Consider the following 19,119-nt stretch of genomic DNA (forward strand, 5'->3'; position numbering starts at 1 on the left):
AAAATATTATATATATATATGTATATAAATATTAATATCTGTTGAAAGTTGTAATATTTTTGACGTTTGTTGTGAGTAAATATGTATTTGGAAAGAGATTATTTATTTCCAGAGGTATGTACTTATATAATTCTTGTATCTTGTGTTCAATTTTAAAGGTATAAATGTATTTATTTACTAAAATTCAAAGTTTTTTAAATAAAAATAATAAAAGGGGTAAATTCTGTTTATACATATGTAATAGGAAATATAATAAAAATTAAATTGTTTTTCAAAACTTTTTCAATTACCTGTCCACCTTCTCCTTCAACACTGACAAGTTCGCGCCATTCCTCGATAGTTTGCGCTAAGTCGATTGTGCATAATGGCACTTTTACTTCTCCAATCTGATCGTGTTTAGAAAATCTATCGAAATCGAATATAGCAAAAACTAATGTTTTGTTCATGGCTTCCGCATATGGTAAATTCTGTTTAGTTAAAGAGAATGTTCGCATTTAAAATTGTTTCTTAATGTAAATCTAATTAGAAATAAAGATTCTGTATAATGTTTGTTATAAATATCAATGTTTGTTACAATTATTTATTATTTTATAAAATATAATATAATGTAATATAATATTTCATTATATGGATTGACTCCTTAGTAAAACATTCACAAAAGCCAAATTATTGATTTTGTATTGAGTACTAAAATTCCTCAAGCAGGTACATTATAAGAAGTTTTAGAGTAATGGTCTATAGTTTGCATGTTATGATACTGTTTTTGTGAATATTTTTTGTATTCAAATATTCAAAAAAAAAAAATATTCTTAATCCTATACTTAAGACATCATACAGTTCTTTAAGTTTTTTCAATTCTTAAGAGATAAAATTGAAATTTTAGGTTTAAATCTTAAACTTCTTATCAGATTTGCTAAACGGAGTACGACATATAAAACGTAATTAAATAAACAAATTTGAAAAGCATTAATTACAGGGGACAATAAATTGTAGTTGCTTTATTCAAGTAATTCCAAAGCATACATAATTAAATTTGGTGATTTGTTCGGTTTCCATGAGGTAAACCTTCTTAATTTTTTACCAAATTATGATGGTTTCCACGTGGTAGATTTTGTAACGGCTAGGGCGACATTATGGACGTGTAAGAGCTACATTCGTTGGGCCTGGGGTATCAGTAGCCCAAAATACGATCAAGCCAAGCTGGAAACTTCAGAGGTTGACCTGCTTGGGAGTTGCAGCGGCAACGCAGACGGCTCCCACTGCTCCATTGGAGTTAATGATTGGGTTGCCACCACTGCATCTATACATACTAAAGAAAGCTCGGCTAATGACCTACCGATATCTCTCGCGCGAGGACGAGGCGTGGCAAAAATTGGCCCACAGGTCTCACAGATATTTTATTAAAAAGCGATCCGATTCTGAGAATAACCATGTCGGATTCCAATCTGACACGGTACAATTTTGACTGCAGGTACAGGGTTCTGATTTCCGATCGATGGACGTGTGGTTGGGGCGATCCGATACTTAAGTTGGGTTCAAGCATGTGGTACGAGAGTGAGTCCAAAATGGTGTCGGGCGTATACGGTGTCAATCCAGACACACGTATATATAAGAGTCTGGACCCGTATTGCACAGTGTTTTAAGCTGAAATACGTGCAATATAGTTCTGTCTGAGAGCCAGTTTGGGAATAGGGTATAAAAACTGTACCATTTATTTATTCTCATACGCCCAGGCTGGTCTGGAGCTACCTGCTCTTGTGAAATCGGCATCGCTAAGCAGAGTAACGCTTATTTGGGTGCCGGGCCTTAGTGGACATGTGGGCAACGAAGTTATCGTAGGGCTTGCCCGGAGGAGATCTGAAGTTGACTTTGTGCAGCCACTGCCTTTCGGTGGTCCGCCTTCTTCCGCCGTGGGGACTAGGCTCGCCTCCCTGCTCGTGGCGGAATACGGCCTTTACTAGTGAGATACGAAAGGGTGTCGTAACGTTCGAGAGAAGGTGTTTCTTCCATCATGTTCGGGGAAGTTCACGAGAGTTGGTGGGGATGAATAGGAGCTGGATCCGTGCTATTGCGAATTTCTTTACGGAAATCAGTATCACCACTGCGGTATCAAATGTATAGGCTTGGAAAATGGAGCTCCCCTCTATGCAAATTTTTTGGGGCGGCGACGAAGCCCCCGCGTACATTCTTTGCGACTGCCCAGCCTTGGGGATATCTTCGGCTTCATACTTGGAGCGGAGATATGACAAGTGCGAGCGTGAGGAGGCTGCATTAATTAAATTTGGTGTTGTTAAAGAAGTTCCTAAAACCAGTAAGTGAACATCAACTAACATACGTTTTACTTTTTCTGACATCGAGATAGTTTTTATTTAAATAATTGTATTATTTTAAAGCAAAATTTGGTTCATACATACTTTAAAGGTAAAAGTTTCGTTGAAGACAGGACTTAAAGTTTTCCGATGCACTTTTGTTTCAAATTTCTTTTTTTTATCGGGTAATAAATAAACTTTGACATATGGATCAGATGTGCCACCCATGTCCAACGCTGGTAACTCTTCTGCTTGTATGACTGTCACAGAGAGACTGTTATTGTTGAAATCGTATTCAAGCTGCGAAAATAAGAAAAATAAATTAAAAAAAATTATTAAAAAGAAAATTTGGATGCACACTCAAAGCCCATCATTATTTTTGTTTTACGACAATCAAGTGTAGAGGAAAACATGTTATTTGAAGTTGATCTAAACGCACATAATATATTGCATATGCTTTACACTCTTGGCTGCTTTAAGTTACTGGCAAAATATTAGTGTAAAAGTAATTTGAAAATTGTGAATATAATTTCCTCTAATTCCAACTCACAAAAGAGGTTTAAGTCTAATATGCGACCACTGTGTTGAGTAACTTGATGTTTATTTATTTAAAAAAAATGAAAGTTTTTATGTTTGTCGAAACAAAATCTGTTTGAAAATATTTGTTTTGGAAATTTGTTTTTTTGCCTGGAAAATGAATTTATTTCTAGTGTATTTGCCTTCTATGTTTTTTTCGAAATTAATTTTGTGCAAAGAAGATATGAAGCCATATATAGAAAGCAAAATTCGTTTTCTTTTTCGGCCTAAATATTATAACTTAATTTTATTCATAATCTCTTCATTATCTAAAAAGTGTCTTCCTTTCCCATGATACCATATTAAATTTTATTAGAAAGTAAGAGCTGTCAATGAATAAAATCGACGAATTTAAAAATTTTCGTCTTTTAAAAGAGCAATGAATATTCGCCAATTCCAAATTTACCGCATCTTAACTCAAAACTTTGAAACTTTCATGCTAATTTATTTATTAGTTATATTCTTAAGGCAATGAGGCAGGAAAGTGACTGACACACCTCTCCTTACCCGGAGGCGGTCAATTGAATCGGCCATCCCTTTCCAGGTAATGAAATTCTGGGGGATTATGACGAGAAGCAATTTAAGGAAGTTATAGGGTTGGGCAAGAATCAGGTGAGAATTCTTGGCGAGATCTTATCAGGGCACTGCAGACTTAGGAAGCGCCTGGAAAGTGGAAACATTTGTAAATTCTTTGAGGACGAAGGGGGAACATCAGTGCAGCTTTTGGGGGAGCGTGATATTGCCGCTCGCAGTTAAAAGGAAAAGGGGCGGGGGTGCGGTCTTTTGAACCGATGTTCCAAACAGTTGTCTAACAAAAGTTGTAAAGGTTTCAGAGACTTTTGCAAACAATATGCGGCATGATCATTCATTTTCAGTACCTCTCTGCATGCAGTAAAAATATTTTGTTCTCGAATGAACGCTTGACACATATGAATGGACACAACTAGATAAACATAAGGTCGATTCTGAGCAAGAAATTATATATTCTATGGTTCGATATGGTGTATAAATGTATCTTTTTGGGTGTTATATATCTCAAGATAAATGAAATATACCTATCTGACTATTGTAAGATTTTATTTAAAAAAGGAATGAAAAACAAATATTAATACTCAAACAATAAAACAGAATATTCAATATTATATTTTTGGGAGCGTTCAATTTTATTTATTTTATAAAAGTTTTGTGTGAGAAACTTGATGCAGTACTAAAATTTTAAATAAAACAGTTCTTCAAGTGCAATGCAAAACAGCCAAGAGAATTTGAATGTATAGGTGTATTTTTTCCAACTATCCTTAATGTAAACACTTTCTTCTAATATTAAGTAAATAAAACTAATTAAAAAGTTGGAATTAAAGCTTTTATGTCACCAGAGTAAACTTTTGAAATCTGTAAATAGTTTAATTACCGATAGTAGTTTTGTGAAAGAAGTTTTTAGTCGCGCTTTTCTACATTGTCATTTTATTTATTATTATAGCGTTTCATGCAGTGTACGGTAGTAGGTTTGTTACAAATCATAATACACACAAACATGCATGTATTGGTATAACCTCTCCTACCTTGAAATTAAGTTTTCCCAACTTTTGTTCACTTTGTTTACTTTCTGCGTCACCTTCTTCAGCGTTTTCTGTCAGTTCCTCCATATCCGGCTGTACCTATAACATTGCAGCACACAATAACTATTTTGGCGATAAGGGGGAATGGAACTTACTTTTTCTTTGTAGGCTGATCCTAGCAATTGAACAGATTTCATATCAACTCCTTTACCTTTTTTACCATCTTTGCCCCGTCTTTTTCTGAAAAATCTTCGTATACAAAAGAAACATACTCCAAGAATTAGAGCCGCTATTAGAATGAATATGCCTACTACTCCCCATGTAGGTATTCCGGTTTTGTCCTTTATAATGCCTGCAGCTTCTTCCGCTTTCTTTTCAATCGCATCAATTACACCAGTTTGAGTTGTTGAAAATGATGGAGGCTCTTCGGAAGCTATAAAATTTTAATTTCGATAATTAATAAAATAAAATAAAAATTTTTTTTTTAATGTTAAATTATAAATGTGTATTTTGGAATAAAATTTCTGTCATTTAAATTCATCTCCTAGTTAGAGATTTTTCTCACTAAAGCCTAAACTAATGTCAAATGTATGATCCACACTTCCAAAAATTCGCCTAATTTCTTTTTGTATTTTTATTGAAGTACTTGTCATTAAATTGAAAAAAGTGCGGATTAATTTACCTTTGTTATTCCGTTTGTATTGTTTCCAAAAACTTTCGTACATGGTTCAACATAGAAAGAAGAAATTACATTAGTGAAAGGTAGATCTTAGTGAAAGGATTATTTCTCTAAAACAAAACTAAGTACAAAATGAAAACAAAAGCTATAAGCATCAAATTAAAAATTTTTTTCAGGTGTGAAATAATTTCAAAAACGAAGTTAAGACAAGTTTTTACTCGTTCCATGTTTCAGTCAGTTTAAAACTTGACAATTTGAGTTCAAAAATTGTTTTTGAAATATCTAGAACTAACTCTCATTGTTTTATATCAATTACTCAAACATATCAAAGCGCTCTATAGAAACTTTACTAATTTGTTTAACCTAAAATCGGACACACAACTGTCCAGTTTCATGAAGCTAACTTTATTATTTTCTCGAATATATAAAATTTGATTTTGGACTTCTATTGGACCTATCCGAACCTGTCAATCCATTCCACGAAAACTTCAGGAATATTAACTGACCGAAAATTGGACACACGACTGCCAAGTTTCATGAATCTAGCTTTATTATTTTTCTGAATATATAGAACTAGCATTTGGAGTTGAAGTATCTGAACCAGTGCAACCATTCCATTAAAATTTTTCAGAGCATATGTAAAATGTAATTGTATACAATTTTGTAAAATTTGATATTAATATATTTATTAGTCTAAATATTTAGACAAACTTCTTTGAGTTGTGTGGCAACTATGCCAACCTGTTGTCCGAGTTGGCCTAGTTGCAATAGCAGCCATCCTTGGCAGAAAAGAAAGAACTTGTGAAAGTTAAGTGCCTATTGCATTATTAATTTTTAAGTTATCGTACGATCGTGGGGACGGATGGACGGACATGTCTAAATCAAAAAGAATTTTACGCCGAGCAAGAATTATATACATGTTCGTACCGGAAACGGCTGCTTCAAATTGCTAGAAACTCCATACCAAAGTAAATATACGCTTCACTAAGGCGCAGGTTATAAAAATGAAAAATTCACCAATTGGAAAAATATACTGGAAAGGATAGATTTATGAAATTTAGCAGTCGTGGGTAGGTCAAACATATCCGTGAAATTTTTTGGTAATCCGTGAACCATGAAAGCTAATTCTAAATACTTCAAAAATAATTCTTTATACTCAAGGTGCAGGATATAATTCTCTTGGTTTAGCCCAACTGGAACACTTTTACTTTTTTTCTGTTTTATTTGTCATTGCTAGTAACGTAAAAGCTTAAGTATGGCCTCCGCGCCACTAGGTGAGTTTTAGAGGCCTAAAGCGCAATTAGATATACAAGGTAAATAATATTTACAGCTAACAATAATGATATTTCATATTTTATACAATTGATTAGTTCATATTTATTGCAACTAAATTTGTTATTAGTATTTCATTATAAATCTTTCATAACACACATTATAAAAACCGGTTTAATAATTTTCCACTTTAATCACTAACTTGAGTGAATTTTCAAAATAGATACTTTTTCCATATTTCTCGTAATTTTAGATAATTTATAATATTCAAATAATCCTGAGTAAGTAATTTTTTGTTTTGTAAGCTCTAAAATACATATCGCCGAAAGATTTTGTGGGTTTTGATTGAACTTAATAGTATGATAAGCAATAGAGTGTCTCAATTCATACACAAAAATACAAGCTGTTTTTTGTGTAGATAGTCATTGGTAGGATTGTCATTGTAAAAATTTTTATGTAGAGTAAGTATAGATTGCCTAAAAGGAAGATTATGTACTAGTTTTAAAATTTTGAAATTCTTAAGTATTTTTATATGCATATAGTATTGTTTTTTTTAATTTAAGTAATAAACTCATGGTACTCAAAACTCTTGCTTTTAAGTGCACTTCGAGATAAATTCTGCCAAAATAAATTGTTTTGGAAATGTTTATCTAGATATTTAGCAATATTAACTCTAATATTAATGAAGCATCATGTTCAATTTGTGTTTATAACACTTACTTGAATTTATGTGGGTAAAACATACATAACGTATATCATCTCAAAACATAATTAGCTTGCCATCTAGTTGCAAGTTATTTTAATCGTTTGCGGATCAAATACGCAAATATTCAATTCTATACCAGCCGTACTAGCACCATCAACTTTAGTAATTTGGACGAGTTTATTCATTTTCAAGATACCTGAATATATTTCAGTATCAATTATGAAATTAAAAATTATAGTTAAATGCTTTCATCACAAATTTTTAAAATTATTTAGCAAGTTAGTAACCTACTTCGTAGTGATACCCATAACTTTATCAAGATTTGGTTTATTGAAAATAAAACGTTGCCGATTTTGCATGAAACATCGAAAAATTGTAGTGGTTGTTATTGTTATATTGCTTTTTGTACAGAATCAGTAAAAATTTTATTAACAAAATTTGCGTTTTTCTAATCGTCGGTTATAGAATTGCTATTATTTTACAATAACATAATTTACAGTTTTTCTTAGATTTCTCATTATTTTAATGACTTTGATTATAAGTTTTAACTTTTCAGTGTTTCATATCTGTGTTACCTTATCGCATTTAATTTAATTTAATTTTTATTTATAATCTTCCAATGATATACAAATTTTTGTCTTAAAATAATTAGCTATTGATTTTATAGAGTTCTGGCTATTTTAAAAGCAACTAAGATATTTTTAATGTTTTTATTAATTTAAATGAGAAATCTACATTTTCAAGGAAAAATGGGAAAAACCTTGTCTGACTTCGAACTTATAACTATACTTAAAACTAAAATAAAATTGTTATCACCTACTAAAAAGTTTAAATTTGTATTTTATAGTAATTGTTGGTACATATTTTTAACAATTTCGTTTTCAGAAAATTGTAATTTAAAATTAAATTACTCCTTTAATATCCGATTTAATAATTTACTTTTCCTATTTTCAGTATTTATACTTACCTAACAATTTGGATTAAGACAAGCACAACTATTTCTTGGAAAGTACACGGAAAAAATTTTTAAATTAAAACCATTTTCCAAATAGAGCTCCAAACCTTTATTTTCTATAACATGAGTATTTTATGACGGTATTAACCTGTGATTTAGTTTCTTATCAATTACAATAGCAACTCCACCACCCTTACTAGTAGCACAATCATTTCTTTATATCTTGAACACAGGATGAGAAATTCTAACCTCATTACTGAGCCAAGTATCGCTAAGAAGACCAATTTGAACATCTTTAGAAAGCATAAAATTAAAAAATTCATCACTCTTATAACGAAATGTACGTGCATTTCAAATTAATATGTTTTTAACTTTGTTGGAACTACCCATCAATTTCATACATATATTTAAATGTGAGTTGAGTGATAATATTAAATTGTATTCAATACTATCTATTCTATTAAATATTGCCTATTTGTAAAACCACCTAATTGAGCCAAAAGTTCAGAAGTTAAATTGTTTAATTCTTCAAATGAAAATAAATTTGTTTTTAATTTGTAATTTACATTTACATTATTAGAGCTATGAATATTATTATTACTTCTAAAATTATCATTAATGCTTCTACTACTATTATTTTATAACACTACTATAATTTTTATTTGTACTTGAAGAGTAACTTACATCATGTAACAAAGTAATTGAACTGTTACGTGAATTAAAATTGTTAGAAATTAAAATTTTGTTTTACCAAAGTAATCGGTGAAAATTTTATTTTAACAGGTACAAAATTATTGCCACTTTACATTTCATTAGAGTCTATAACATAATTATTATCAAGTTGCAATGGCAGATATGTAATAGTTTATATTTTTTAAAAGTTGTTTTTTATTTACATCTGTTTGTGGAACTGTTTGATTATCATCTAATTTTCTTTTTTTTTACTTTCGGCATTTTATTCCCGTGGAATGCAATTTAATCACTAAACACGCGTTTTAGATTACTTTTCAAAATTTTGGTTTTTATTTTTATTAAGTACACGATCAGTATAAGATATGACAATAAGTGCATTCTACGGAAGTCAAGAGAGCTGACTCACATTTAATAATTGTGATTTTAAATAATACACTTAATGTAAATTTCAATTTATCCAACGCGCTATATTTCATAAGAATACTTCTCTCTAATTTCCTTTCTGTTTTCGTTTGCGGCTCTTGTTATACTCGTAATACTAACCAAGGTATATGTTGCATTTGGTGGATCATTGGGAATTGAAGCTAAGAGTAGTAAATTTGTAAGTTAATGTTTGAGCATAATAACTTGTATTATATTTAACTTTTTTGCTAAAATCGCAACTCTCACATTTAATTTTCAAATTACCATATATAATATTATGATGAGATAAGCTTGACCATTAAATGTGTAACAAATACGGAAAAAAAATGCATCCAGAATTTCATTAATAAGAAACATATTCAATTGGGGTATAAAAAAATTTTGAATACGAATTGCTCAAATCATTACTGACTTATAGGGTTGCCTTAATGAAAGACGGCACTAAGTCATTGAAATTGAAGCTCAGTTGACAAGATTGCCAACTGTGGTTAAATGGGAGCTGCAATGTTATGTTACCTTAACGTAAAATTAACGTTTTTTAAAAATGAAAAGATAAAAATTAAAATTTTTATTATTATTGATATATTTATGGGAAAGCTTTTATTTCAAGGTTTCCAAATCATATTTAATATTGCGTCTATTTTGCCCAGGTATAGAGGGAGATACATAAAAATTCAAAAAATAAAAAATCACTGGAGATTTGCTTAAGCCTCCGTAACTTGGAATTTGTTAAGGCATTAACACCGTCTACATACAAAAGTTGTGTTTACTCATAAGGGCATAACCCATATGGGGAACCTTTTTACCCATGGAGGCTAAATTTAAAATATCAATAACTGAGACGGCCGCGTAAGTTTCAATACCCATAAATGTAGCTTTTGTACAGTTATTAATGTGCAAATTCCATATTTTTATTTATTCCAAATTCATTTTTACCGACCGTATTGTGTATACATTAGGTAGGTTATGTGAAATTCCATCAATTCGTTCCGTAGATATGGTGAAAAATGTAAAATCGGTCCGCAGATCAGTTTTCGAGCCCTGATCTTTCCAAACAATTATTATTTTCATTGTTTTAACTACGAGGAATTTAAATATTAAATTTCAATGAAATCGGGTAATTATTTCTCTTTATATACACAAAAATGTATATTGGGCCCGTATTAAACGTCCAGTAGCCGACACCTGATTTCTTCCAAAAGTTAGGAATTTTTGCGGACGGTCGAGCAAAGCTTATATATGAAATTTCAAGTAAATCGGTTGAATATTTTCTTCAAAATATTCAAAAATGTAAAACAGGCCCGCTAGAAAATGCAGTTCCCGAGGCCTGATATATCCCAAAAGTTGATCAATCCGTGCCATGGTCGAAATAAACTTACATATAAAATTTCATCAAAATCGGTTCAGCAGAACTTGAGATACACGCGTGCACACACAGACCGACAGACTGACAGACCGACGGACCGACAGGTGGCTAAATATAGTTTACTTACACTTGCCTACAATGGAGAAGTGTATTCCCACCGAAAACTCGATGTGCAAAATTTGTTGCCATCACATAACCTACCTATTGTATACACAATACGGTCGGTAAAAAGTATTACTAATAATTAACCTACAAACAATAAATACATAACTGCTGGTGCAGCAAAATTAGAAATTTTAAATATAACGAAACAAAAGTGAATCAAAAGAAAAAACATAAATTATACAGAGTACAATATAGTGTAATTTGATATTACAAAAAATTTATTAAAAAAAGTCGAAAATGTTTCTACTTATGACAATAAAAGAAACTATAATTAGGTCAATGAAATACTTAAAAATTGTGGTAGGTTATGGTTAGTATAAAGTGTCAAGAATTTTTTTTTTGAAAGTGTTCCTGGAATATGTAGGTGAAAAAAGATAGCTAAAACGATTGAATACAAGTAGGGTGTCTTGGTGCTGGGAAAAAATCAGCCCATATCGCACGCTCACTTTCACTTTCTTATTTCCTGGTATAGGTAGATGACCTGTTTAAGCGTGTCATGACCTGTATAACGGGCCGTTTATTTCCTGGTATAGGTAGATGACCTGTTTAAGTGTGTCATGACCCATGTACATATGAATGTACGTAGCTGAGGTGTTTTAAATGGCCGTCAGGTCAATGAACTATAAAGTAGGTCAAAGGTTGCAAAGCAAGTTGTTAACTTGAGCGAGTTCAGCATACTTGAGACTTTGCATGATTTGTTTACATGTGAGTTTCCTTTGCCGGGGTTGTCCAGCAGATAAGGAAATTTAAATTAAATATTTTAAAAATAGTATTAGGTAATCAGAAATATCAGAAAGTACGTATTTTAATTTTACCTTGGTAGTAAAAAAGGAAAAAACTTTTTATATTTACATTGAGGTACCTATAATTTTTATTTTCCTTCTACCTTAGTTCTTGTTATTGTAGCTAGTTGCTTGCGTACCGCTTTGTTTTTGTTTTTACTATTCATAATTAAGAAATAGCAGGAATGTCTTATTATTTACTTTTGCATAAGAAAAAGCAAGATGCATGAAATTTGTTGTTGTTGATGCAAATAGTTGCCTTGAAAATAATAAAGTTGGGTCAAACCAATGGTTTGTATTGTAGCACTTTTCCCTTCAAGGTGTCAAAAATTCAAATTTTACAAATTTCAAGAGGCGATAGCTTGAGAGGGGGTGGAGATGGAAAAAAATTTTCTTCTAACGAAATGAACAATTTGTTAATGTCTAAAAGCCCCTAAAATTTCAAGCTTCTACAGGGTCTGGAAGAAAAACGACATCAAAAATTTGGAAAAAAAGGACTTTAGATAACGGTTAATTTGAACGGCCATTTTGTTTTTCTAAAGTTTAACTATATCATACCGCGCCAGGGGAAGCAAGCCGCTGTCTTTCCGCGTTTACAAAATTTCAAAAATGCTTATGGTTTCATTGCAACAAGTAATTAAAAAAGGCCATTTTTAGGGTTTTGGGGGTTTTATACTTCTAGAGGGGGAGAGATACGTAAAAATTTTGCTCTACGGAAATAAGTTTCTAGTAAAGATCTATGTACGTATTAAATTTCAGCTTTCTATCTTCAAGGATGTAGGAGTTTTGTAAACAAAAAAAGTGTCCACGGACGGACAGAGTGAAAATAATAAGCACTTTTTTTCAAAAATTTTTTGGAAAAGTGCTAAAAACAAATTCTTGTTTTCATTTTCTTCGATTGTACTTAAATACAAAAAAAAACTGGTTAATCAAAAAAATGCTTTATATATTAACAACTAGACGTTAATACATTAAGCATTTGCATATTTCTTAAAGTAGAATGTTCTATAGAACGTATATACCTATAAATTACAAAACACATTTTTTTTTCACTTTTTTCTTTAATATAATTATGTAAAGTACATATTTGTTTTTGGAATCTTTCTTTAAATATTTTTTTTCGATGACTACAGGTTAGAATTTCAGATATCACTGGTTCAAGTATTTGTATACGTCTTTGAAACCGGTTCCTATCTCGTGCAAGTTGTTCGTATATTCCTTTTCGAGCAATTCTGTATGCAAAATCCCATGCATACATATAATGAATTTTTAATTTCAAGTTAAAGTGAACTTTTGTTTTCATATTTTTATTATCTAGTTAATTCAGTATTTTTTCCTTTATCAAATGCATGGAAGTATTTATTGCGTTTTTTACAGTACATCTTAATTTTTTAATTCCATTATGTGCAGCAATAGGGCATAAAGACTTATAGCTTTCAATTTGTAATAATGATGGCATACTTTCAGTTAAATCCTCTATTTTGGACCTGTTAATGAACTGTTGTAAGAATACCTTTTTTTGAAGGCTTTTTACATAAATCTTTTCAGCTGATTGTAAAATTTGCTTAATAATATGCGGTACTTGTGAATATTCTATATTTCCGCTATTCCACTTTATTCCATTTATATTATCTTCAGAATATTGAACATTATATTTTGATTTTTGGGTAAGTTTGCGTTCAGAGTATGGAGATTTAAAATAATACACCATGGGGATCATGCTTCCTTTTTCAAGTAAGGCCAATTCTTTTACAAAATAGTGTTTTTCATTTCCTTGTACAAATTGAAGTCGACAATAAAAATCTGTTCGCTCATATTGAAAACAAGTGCTTGTCCTCAATGAAAGTTTAAATGAAAATAAAAGTACTGAAGAGGTTACTAGGTTTATATAATATTTTGACCAATTGACATATTATACGTTATAAATATATGTAGGTTACAAGATCAATTTTTATTTTCATTATGTTTTTTCACCCATTTACAATGATGGTGGCCGGTCCATCGTGCTGTGGGAAAACGACTTTTATACATAATCTATTAAAAAATAATAAAGACAATATAAAACCTTATGTTGAATAAATAATTTGGTGTAATCCTGATAAAAATGCTGTTCCCAAAAATATAGAACGGCTTGAGCATTATGTTACTGTTCCAGACATAAATGATAATCATGAACCTATATTAATAGTATTAGACGATATGGTGTTAAGTACACAAGACAAACGAATATGTGAGTTATTTACTAGAGGTTCACATCACAGAAATTCGTTTGTAATTTTTGTAACTTAAAGTCTATTTCATCAAGGAAAATTTTCAAGAGATATTTCATTAAATTGCAAATATTTAGTACTTTTCAAAAACCCTAGAGATAAATCACAAATATTACCTTTGGCCAGACAAATATATCCGAATCAGGTTAAAGAATTTTAAAATGTATATAATGAGGTAACATCACAACCATATGGATATATATTATTAGATCTCACTCAAGAAGTCAACGATTTTTTTAGATTAAGAAGTGATTTGTTTGGTCTAAATTTAAGTTTTTGTACAAAAGATCAGTTAGAGCAATTAGTACAAGAATATGAGACGTTTGAAAACCAATCGACATATATTGCACCTATTAAAAAATTCTAAACCAAGGTTTCAAAAAATAATAATTAAACATTGTGAACCAGAAATAATAAAAACATTTTGTGAAATAGCTTTGAATATGTATATTAAAAGGAAATTGCAATCTTAATAAAAAAATAACGAATCAACTAAGGAAGTATAAAAAAGAGTTCGGGCGTTAACCTCCAATAAAAAATCTATAAACAATAAATGAAAAATAATTATTCAAAAAGGGGGATTTTTACGGAAACAAAGAGTACTCAAACTCGTCCAAAAGCTGCTTTTAAAAACACAGACACCCAAGCGAATTTTGTGGAATTTAAGGATTGTAGATTGTAGATTCTAAGGGAACCGAGTGGGACAGGAGTAACCCCCCAAGCCACCGCAGCCATTTTTGACTTATTGTAGCCCCCCCCCCCCCCCACTCTTCCGTCTTTAATATCCCCGTCCGAATCACAAAGCCGGAGAAATCCCTAAGGGAGTTGGACAACAGTTCCCGAACACTTAGGGACCCATGTCCAAGACAATTGCGGCGCCGAACAGCCAGTGCCGGACAGTCGCAGAGAATGTGCACGGCGGTCTCATCGCCACCCCCACAAAATTTAAGGATGCTAAAATACAGTTCTCCGAGGAGGAAATATTCGAAAAAGACCAAGACGACGTATTTGATAATGAATTGCATGAAAATGTTTTAACGACAGCCCTTTCTGCCGCATCAGCTGGCGAAGGTCTTAGAAAATGTAAGTCTATCAGAAATCAAAATTTTCTGATCTATGAAACAGAAAATGGAGATATTATAACAGTTCCTTTAGACAGTCCTAGCCCCCTCCGAAAAAAGAAAAAACTAGAAATACCGAAAACTTAAGGAATTCCCAAAGACGTGTTTTACGATCTGCTAAAACAGGTGACACACAAACACAGCTTGATTTTCCCATACGTAAAAGTAAATCGACAAGCATACGGACAACTTACAGGTAAATGATGAACTTTATGTAACTTTACTAAGTGATTCGTCCATTAACTACTATCCTGAAAACACATTGGCAGCTTTTACTAATATATTGAATAAACAATTTGCCCTTGATGAAAAATGGAAAGTTAGAATTTCAGAAGTGTATGTAAATGATTATGTATCATTTATTTACGGAGAAAACGACGAAAAAAGAATTGCAATTACGATTGGAAGTAGAGAAAAAAAAATATGAAAACATATTTATTACAAAGAACAAATCAATTGTGATTTGAAAACTTTTGTTTTACCTACACTCATACAAAATATAGAACCGGATGCAGGATATACAAAAACGGAATGTGAGCGTCAACTTATATGGCAAATTTTTGATTATATTTCAAGGAACTCAAGTTACATAAAATCTGGAGAATCAACTAAATATACTGGTGAAGTGATTAAAATATGTGTCAGCGATCCAGAAGTTGACACAAAAATATGTGCAAAAACCAATTGATCAATTGATGTTTTTATCAAAGAAAGTTTTAACCAATTTTTAATAAAGTATCCCGATTTTAAAAAATATAAAAACACAATTGTGTAATTGTACAAGTCTTATTTAGAAACCTTATATTTTATACCAGTACATAAATCAGATATTATGTTTGTATACAGTGACATTATAGAACCACAAATTGTCGGTGACAATACTTTTAGGTGTTTACGATCAATAATAATAAAGAATACATACGAAAATAATTTTTTTGAATTTAAAAATATTCATTATTTTCCAGTTGAAAATTTTTTGACAATATTTCTATTATGTTATGTGATAAATATGGTAAACAAATAAATTTTTCCAATAGTAATATTCCTACAAAAATTGTATTACATTTCAAAAAAATCTAATGTGGTTAGCACATAACCGACCGCAATGTGTATTGTCTAGTTAAGTGATGTTAGAAAATATTATAAAAATGTCTGTTAAATACTTATTTCCAATTTTTAGGACATTAGTAAGCTTATAGTTAACGTACCTGGAAAGATGTAAATTTGACTCTTAGAAGAATTTCGCTTTGTGTTACCCGAATTCCCTGAAATGCTCGCCAGTTAGTTTCGGTAACAACCAGAACTCAAATATCAAATTTCAAGAAATTCTATCAATTCGTTCCGTAGATATGGTGAAAATGTAATATCGGCCCGCAAATCAGTTTTCGAGCTCTGATCTTTCCAACAAATTTATATGTTCATTGTTTTAATACGAAGAAGTCAAAATTAAATTTTCGACAGACCAACAGACCGACTGACCGACAGACCGACATGTTGCTAAAAATAGTTTATTTACACTTCCCTACTATGGAGAATGCATTCCCACCGAAAACTCGATATGCAAAATTTGTTGCCATCACATAACCTACCTATTGTATACACAATACAGTCGGTAAAAATTGATATTTTTGATTAATTATGATTGAATGTATGAAATCAGAATTGGATATTCTTAGAACAAAGCCAATTCAATCTAGTATTTTAAGATCTGAAGAAGTTTCATACAATCCTATTGCTTCTTTAGATAATCCGTCAACTATTGAATTTGTCTCATTAGGTCATGGTGATACATACAGAGATTTGTCTTCTACATATCTTAGATTAAAAGTCCAAATTGTTAAAAAAGATGGAAACCATTGGAATAACGACAAAGGTGCCGACGGAAAAATATTGTCCCAACCAAGTGTAGCGAATAATCTTCTACACTCAATAATAAAACAGTATAATGCTTAATTTAACGGATAAAGTGTTACCCCGTCAGATGGAAATTATCATTACAGAGCATACCTTGAATCATTATTAAATTATGGTACGGATGCCGCTACTACTCATTTAGAGTGTGCTGGATGGTGTTTAGATAAACCAAACATAGCAAAACCAGATAATAATGGATCAAAAGAACGTCAAAAACGTTATCATAACAGCAATATCGTAGAGCTAATGGGTAAACTACATTTGGATATGTTTAACCAATCGTCTGTTTTAATAAACAACGTTAATGTGAAAATTATTTTAACACTTGAAAAATCAGATTTTTATATTTTTGCAGACGACGCTGATGAATCTGAGTTAAAAATTTTGGAAGCTATATTATTTATGAAGCACGTAACAATAAACCCAAGTGTGCTGCTAGCCCATAACGCTGTTCTAGAAAAATCTAATGCCAAGTACAATTACAAGCATGCTGAAGTAAAAAGTTTTACAATTCCTTCTAATACATCAACTATTTCACTTGATAATGTCTTCATTGGGAAATTACCCAACACCATAATTTTTTGCCTTACAGAAAATGTTGGCTACTCTGGAAAAAGATCAAAAAATCCATATAATTTTCAACATTTTGATATTTCCCAGTTTGTATTGTATGTAAATGGTGTACAAGTACCAAACACAGCAATTGAAACAAGTTTTTCAGATGAAAATAATTGTTATACTCGTGCATACCATACACTTTTTTCTGGTACAGGAATCAAATATCCAAATCTATGTTTAGTAATGAATTTTTCATCTTGGCTTTCAATTTGAAACCAGATGCATCAGGAAATGAGATATGTCAGGGTCTATTTAATCAAGGTGCAATTAGAATTGAGGCAAGGTTATCTAAAGCGCAATCATCTGACTGCTATTTTCTATGGAGAATTTGATGCAAGTGTTGAAACATTTGCATAAATGGTTTTAATATTCAAGATGGTGTCATCGTCTTATGCACTTGTTGATATAACGTTTTGTTGTGACGACAAGAATACCTTATTTGTAAAAGATATTTGCTTAGTTAAATTTCCAACTAAGGAACTAATATATGAAAATTTTGAAACCTATTCTTTTGGAACTTTGATTAATGACAATATAAGCTGTGAACTTAAAGAAATATTAAAAAATTCAATGTGATATTGACTAACGGAAAAATCAAAAAAGATTTTCGTATTACATTAAAGAAAACAGTACAGTTTATGATTTAAGTGAACTAATTTTATGAATACTTTAGATAATATTATAAAATATTTAAATTGCAATAAATATACTAGAAAAAAATTTAGAGGTGTATTTGCTTTAGATATATATTCCAAAATATGGTTGTGTTGAATACTTTGATTCTTATAAAGGTTTACCAAATAAAAATTAAATTTTAAGTTTTTTAAAAGATAAATGTATTGTTTTCAATGACAAACAATTACAAAGCACCTTTTCAGAAGTTTGTGGAGAGTACTGTTGCGTGTATGCATGGTATGGATGTTTTGGTATAAGTATGAATAATTTTTACGTGAATTTAAGAAACGCAACCATATTAAAAATGATCAAATAGTTTTAAGAAAATTTCACAAAATATTTGAAAAGCAGAATATTTGGACATGTGTTTCTAGAAATCATGTTATATAAAAGATCAAATGTCTCAATTAAAATGCAGTTTAAAAACAGACAGCTAGATCAGCACTACTCAATTAGTGTTTCTTAAAACATTATGTTGGCGTATACTTTTTTTTTAAACAAAACACATACTGTAAAAGTAGTAAAAGGATTCCATAGAATTATTAGAAGCAACCATTTCAATACACCGTATTGGAAAAAAATAATTTTTTATAAATTATGAAGATTGGGTGGAATTTTATCAGCAATTCAAACAAAGTATAAAAAAAAATTTATAAATAACAAGGTCTCTTGTCTACAATTTGGAATAAAAACAAAAAATTTACAAACTTTCGTGTTAAGGAGTGAAGAGATGGATGAATTTCATAACCTAATTGATTTTATTCATTTGGTAATGGCTAAGAGGGTGTAAAAAGGCTGAAGAGGGTGTAAAAGACTATGTAAGGAAATATATAAGACAATGTGTAGAAAACAATGAAATCATACTAATAAGTGAAATTTATATACCATTAGATCGATTTAACTTTCAATGTAATTATTCTAGATTGTTTTATGAAATTCCGTTTTTACTTAAAAATAAGATAAAAAAATATTTAGAAATAAATAAAAGCACTATGCTACTAGACTAAAATGTAACTTGTATTTTATTTTATTTTTTCTT

General features: G+C 30.7%; 1 protein-coding gene across 2 annotated transcripts in view; it reads right to left on the bottom strand.

Moving 5' to 3' along the window:
• Nucleotides 1–212: 212 nt before the first annotated feature.
• The window catches only part of LOC129616465 (synaptotagmin 1), a 94,804-nt gene continuing 75,897 nt past the window's right edge, over nt 213–19,119 (bottom strand). The window contains exons 2-5 of one of the 2 annotated variants that reach the window (XM_055532104.1): nt 4,597–4,874; nt 4,445–4,534; nt 2,415–2,609; nt 213–467 (exon numbers count right to left, since the gene is read on the bottom strand). In XM_055532104.1, coding sequence (XP_055388079.1) covers nt 228–467; nt 2,415–2,609; nt 4,445–4,534; nt 4,597–4,874 — 803 coding nt within the window. In that variant the 3' untranslated portion in view covers nt 213–227. Of the gene's footprint in view, nt 468–2,414; nt 2,610–4,444; nt 4,541–4,596; nt 4,875–19,119 lie in introns of both variants that reach the window. The other variant, XM_055532103.1, reaches the window with a different exon arrangement.

Source organism: Condylostylus longicornis, unplaced genomic scaffold (assembly GCF_029603195.1).
Source record: "Condylostylus longicornis isolate FDR11 unplaced genomic scaffold, ASM2960319v2 ptg000215l, whole genome shotgun sequence".
NCBI lineage: Eukaryota > Metazoa > Arthropoda > Insecta > Diptera > Dolichopodidae > Condylostylus > Condylostylus longicornis.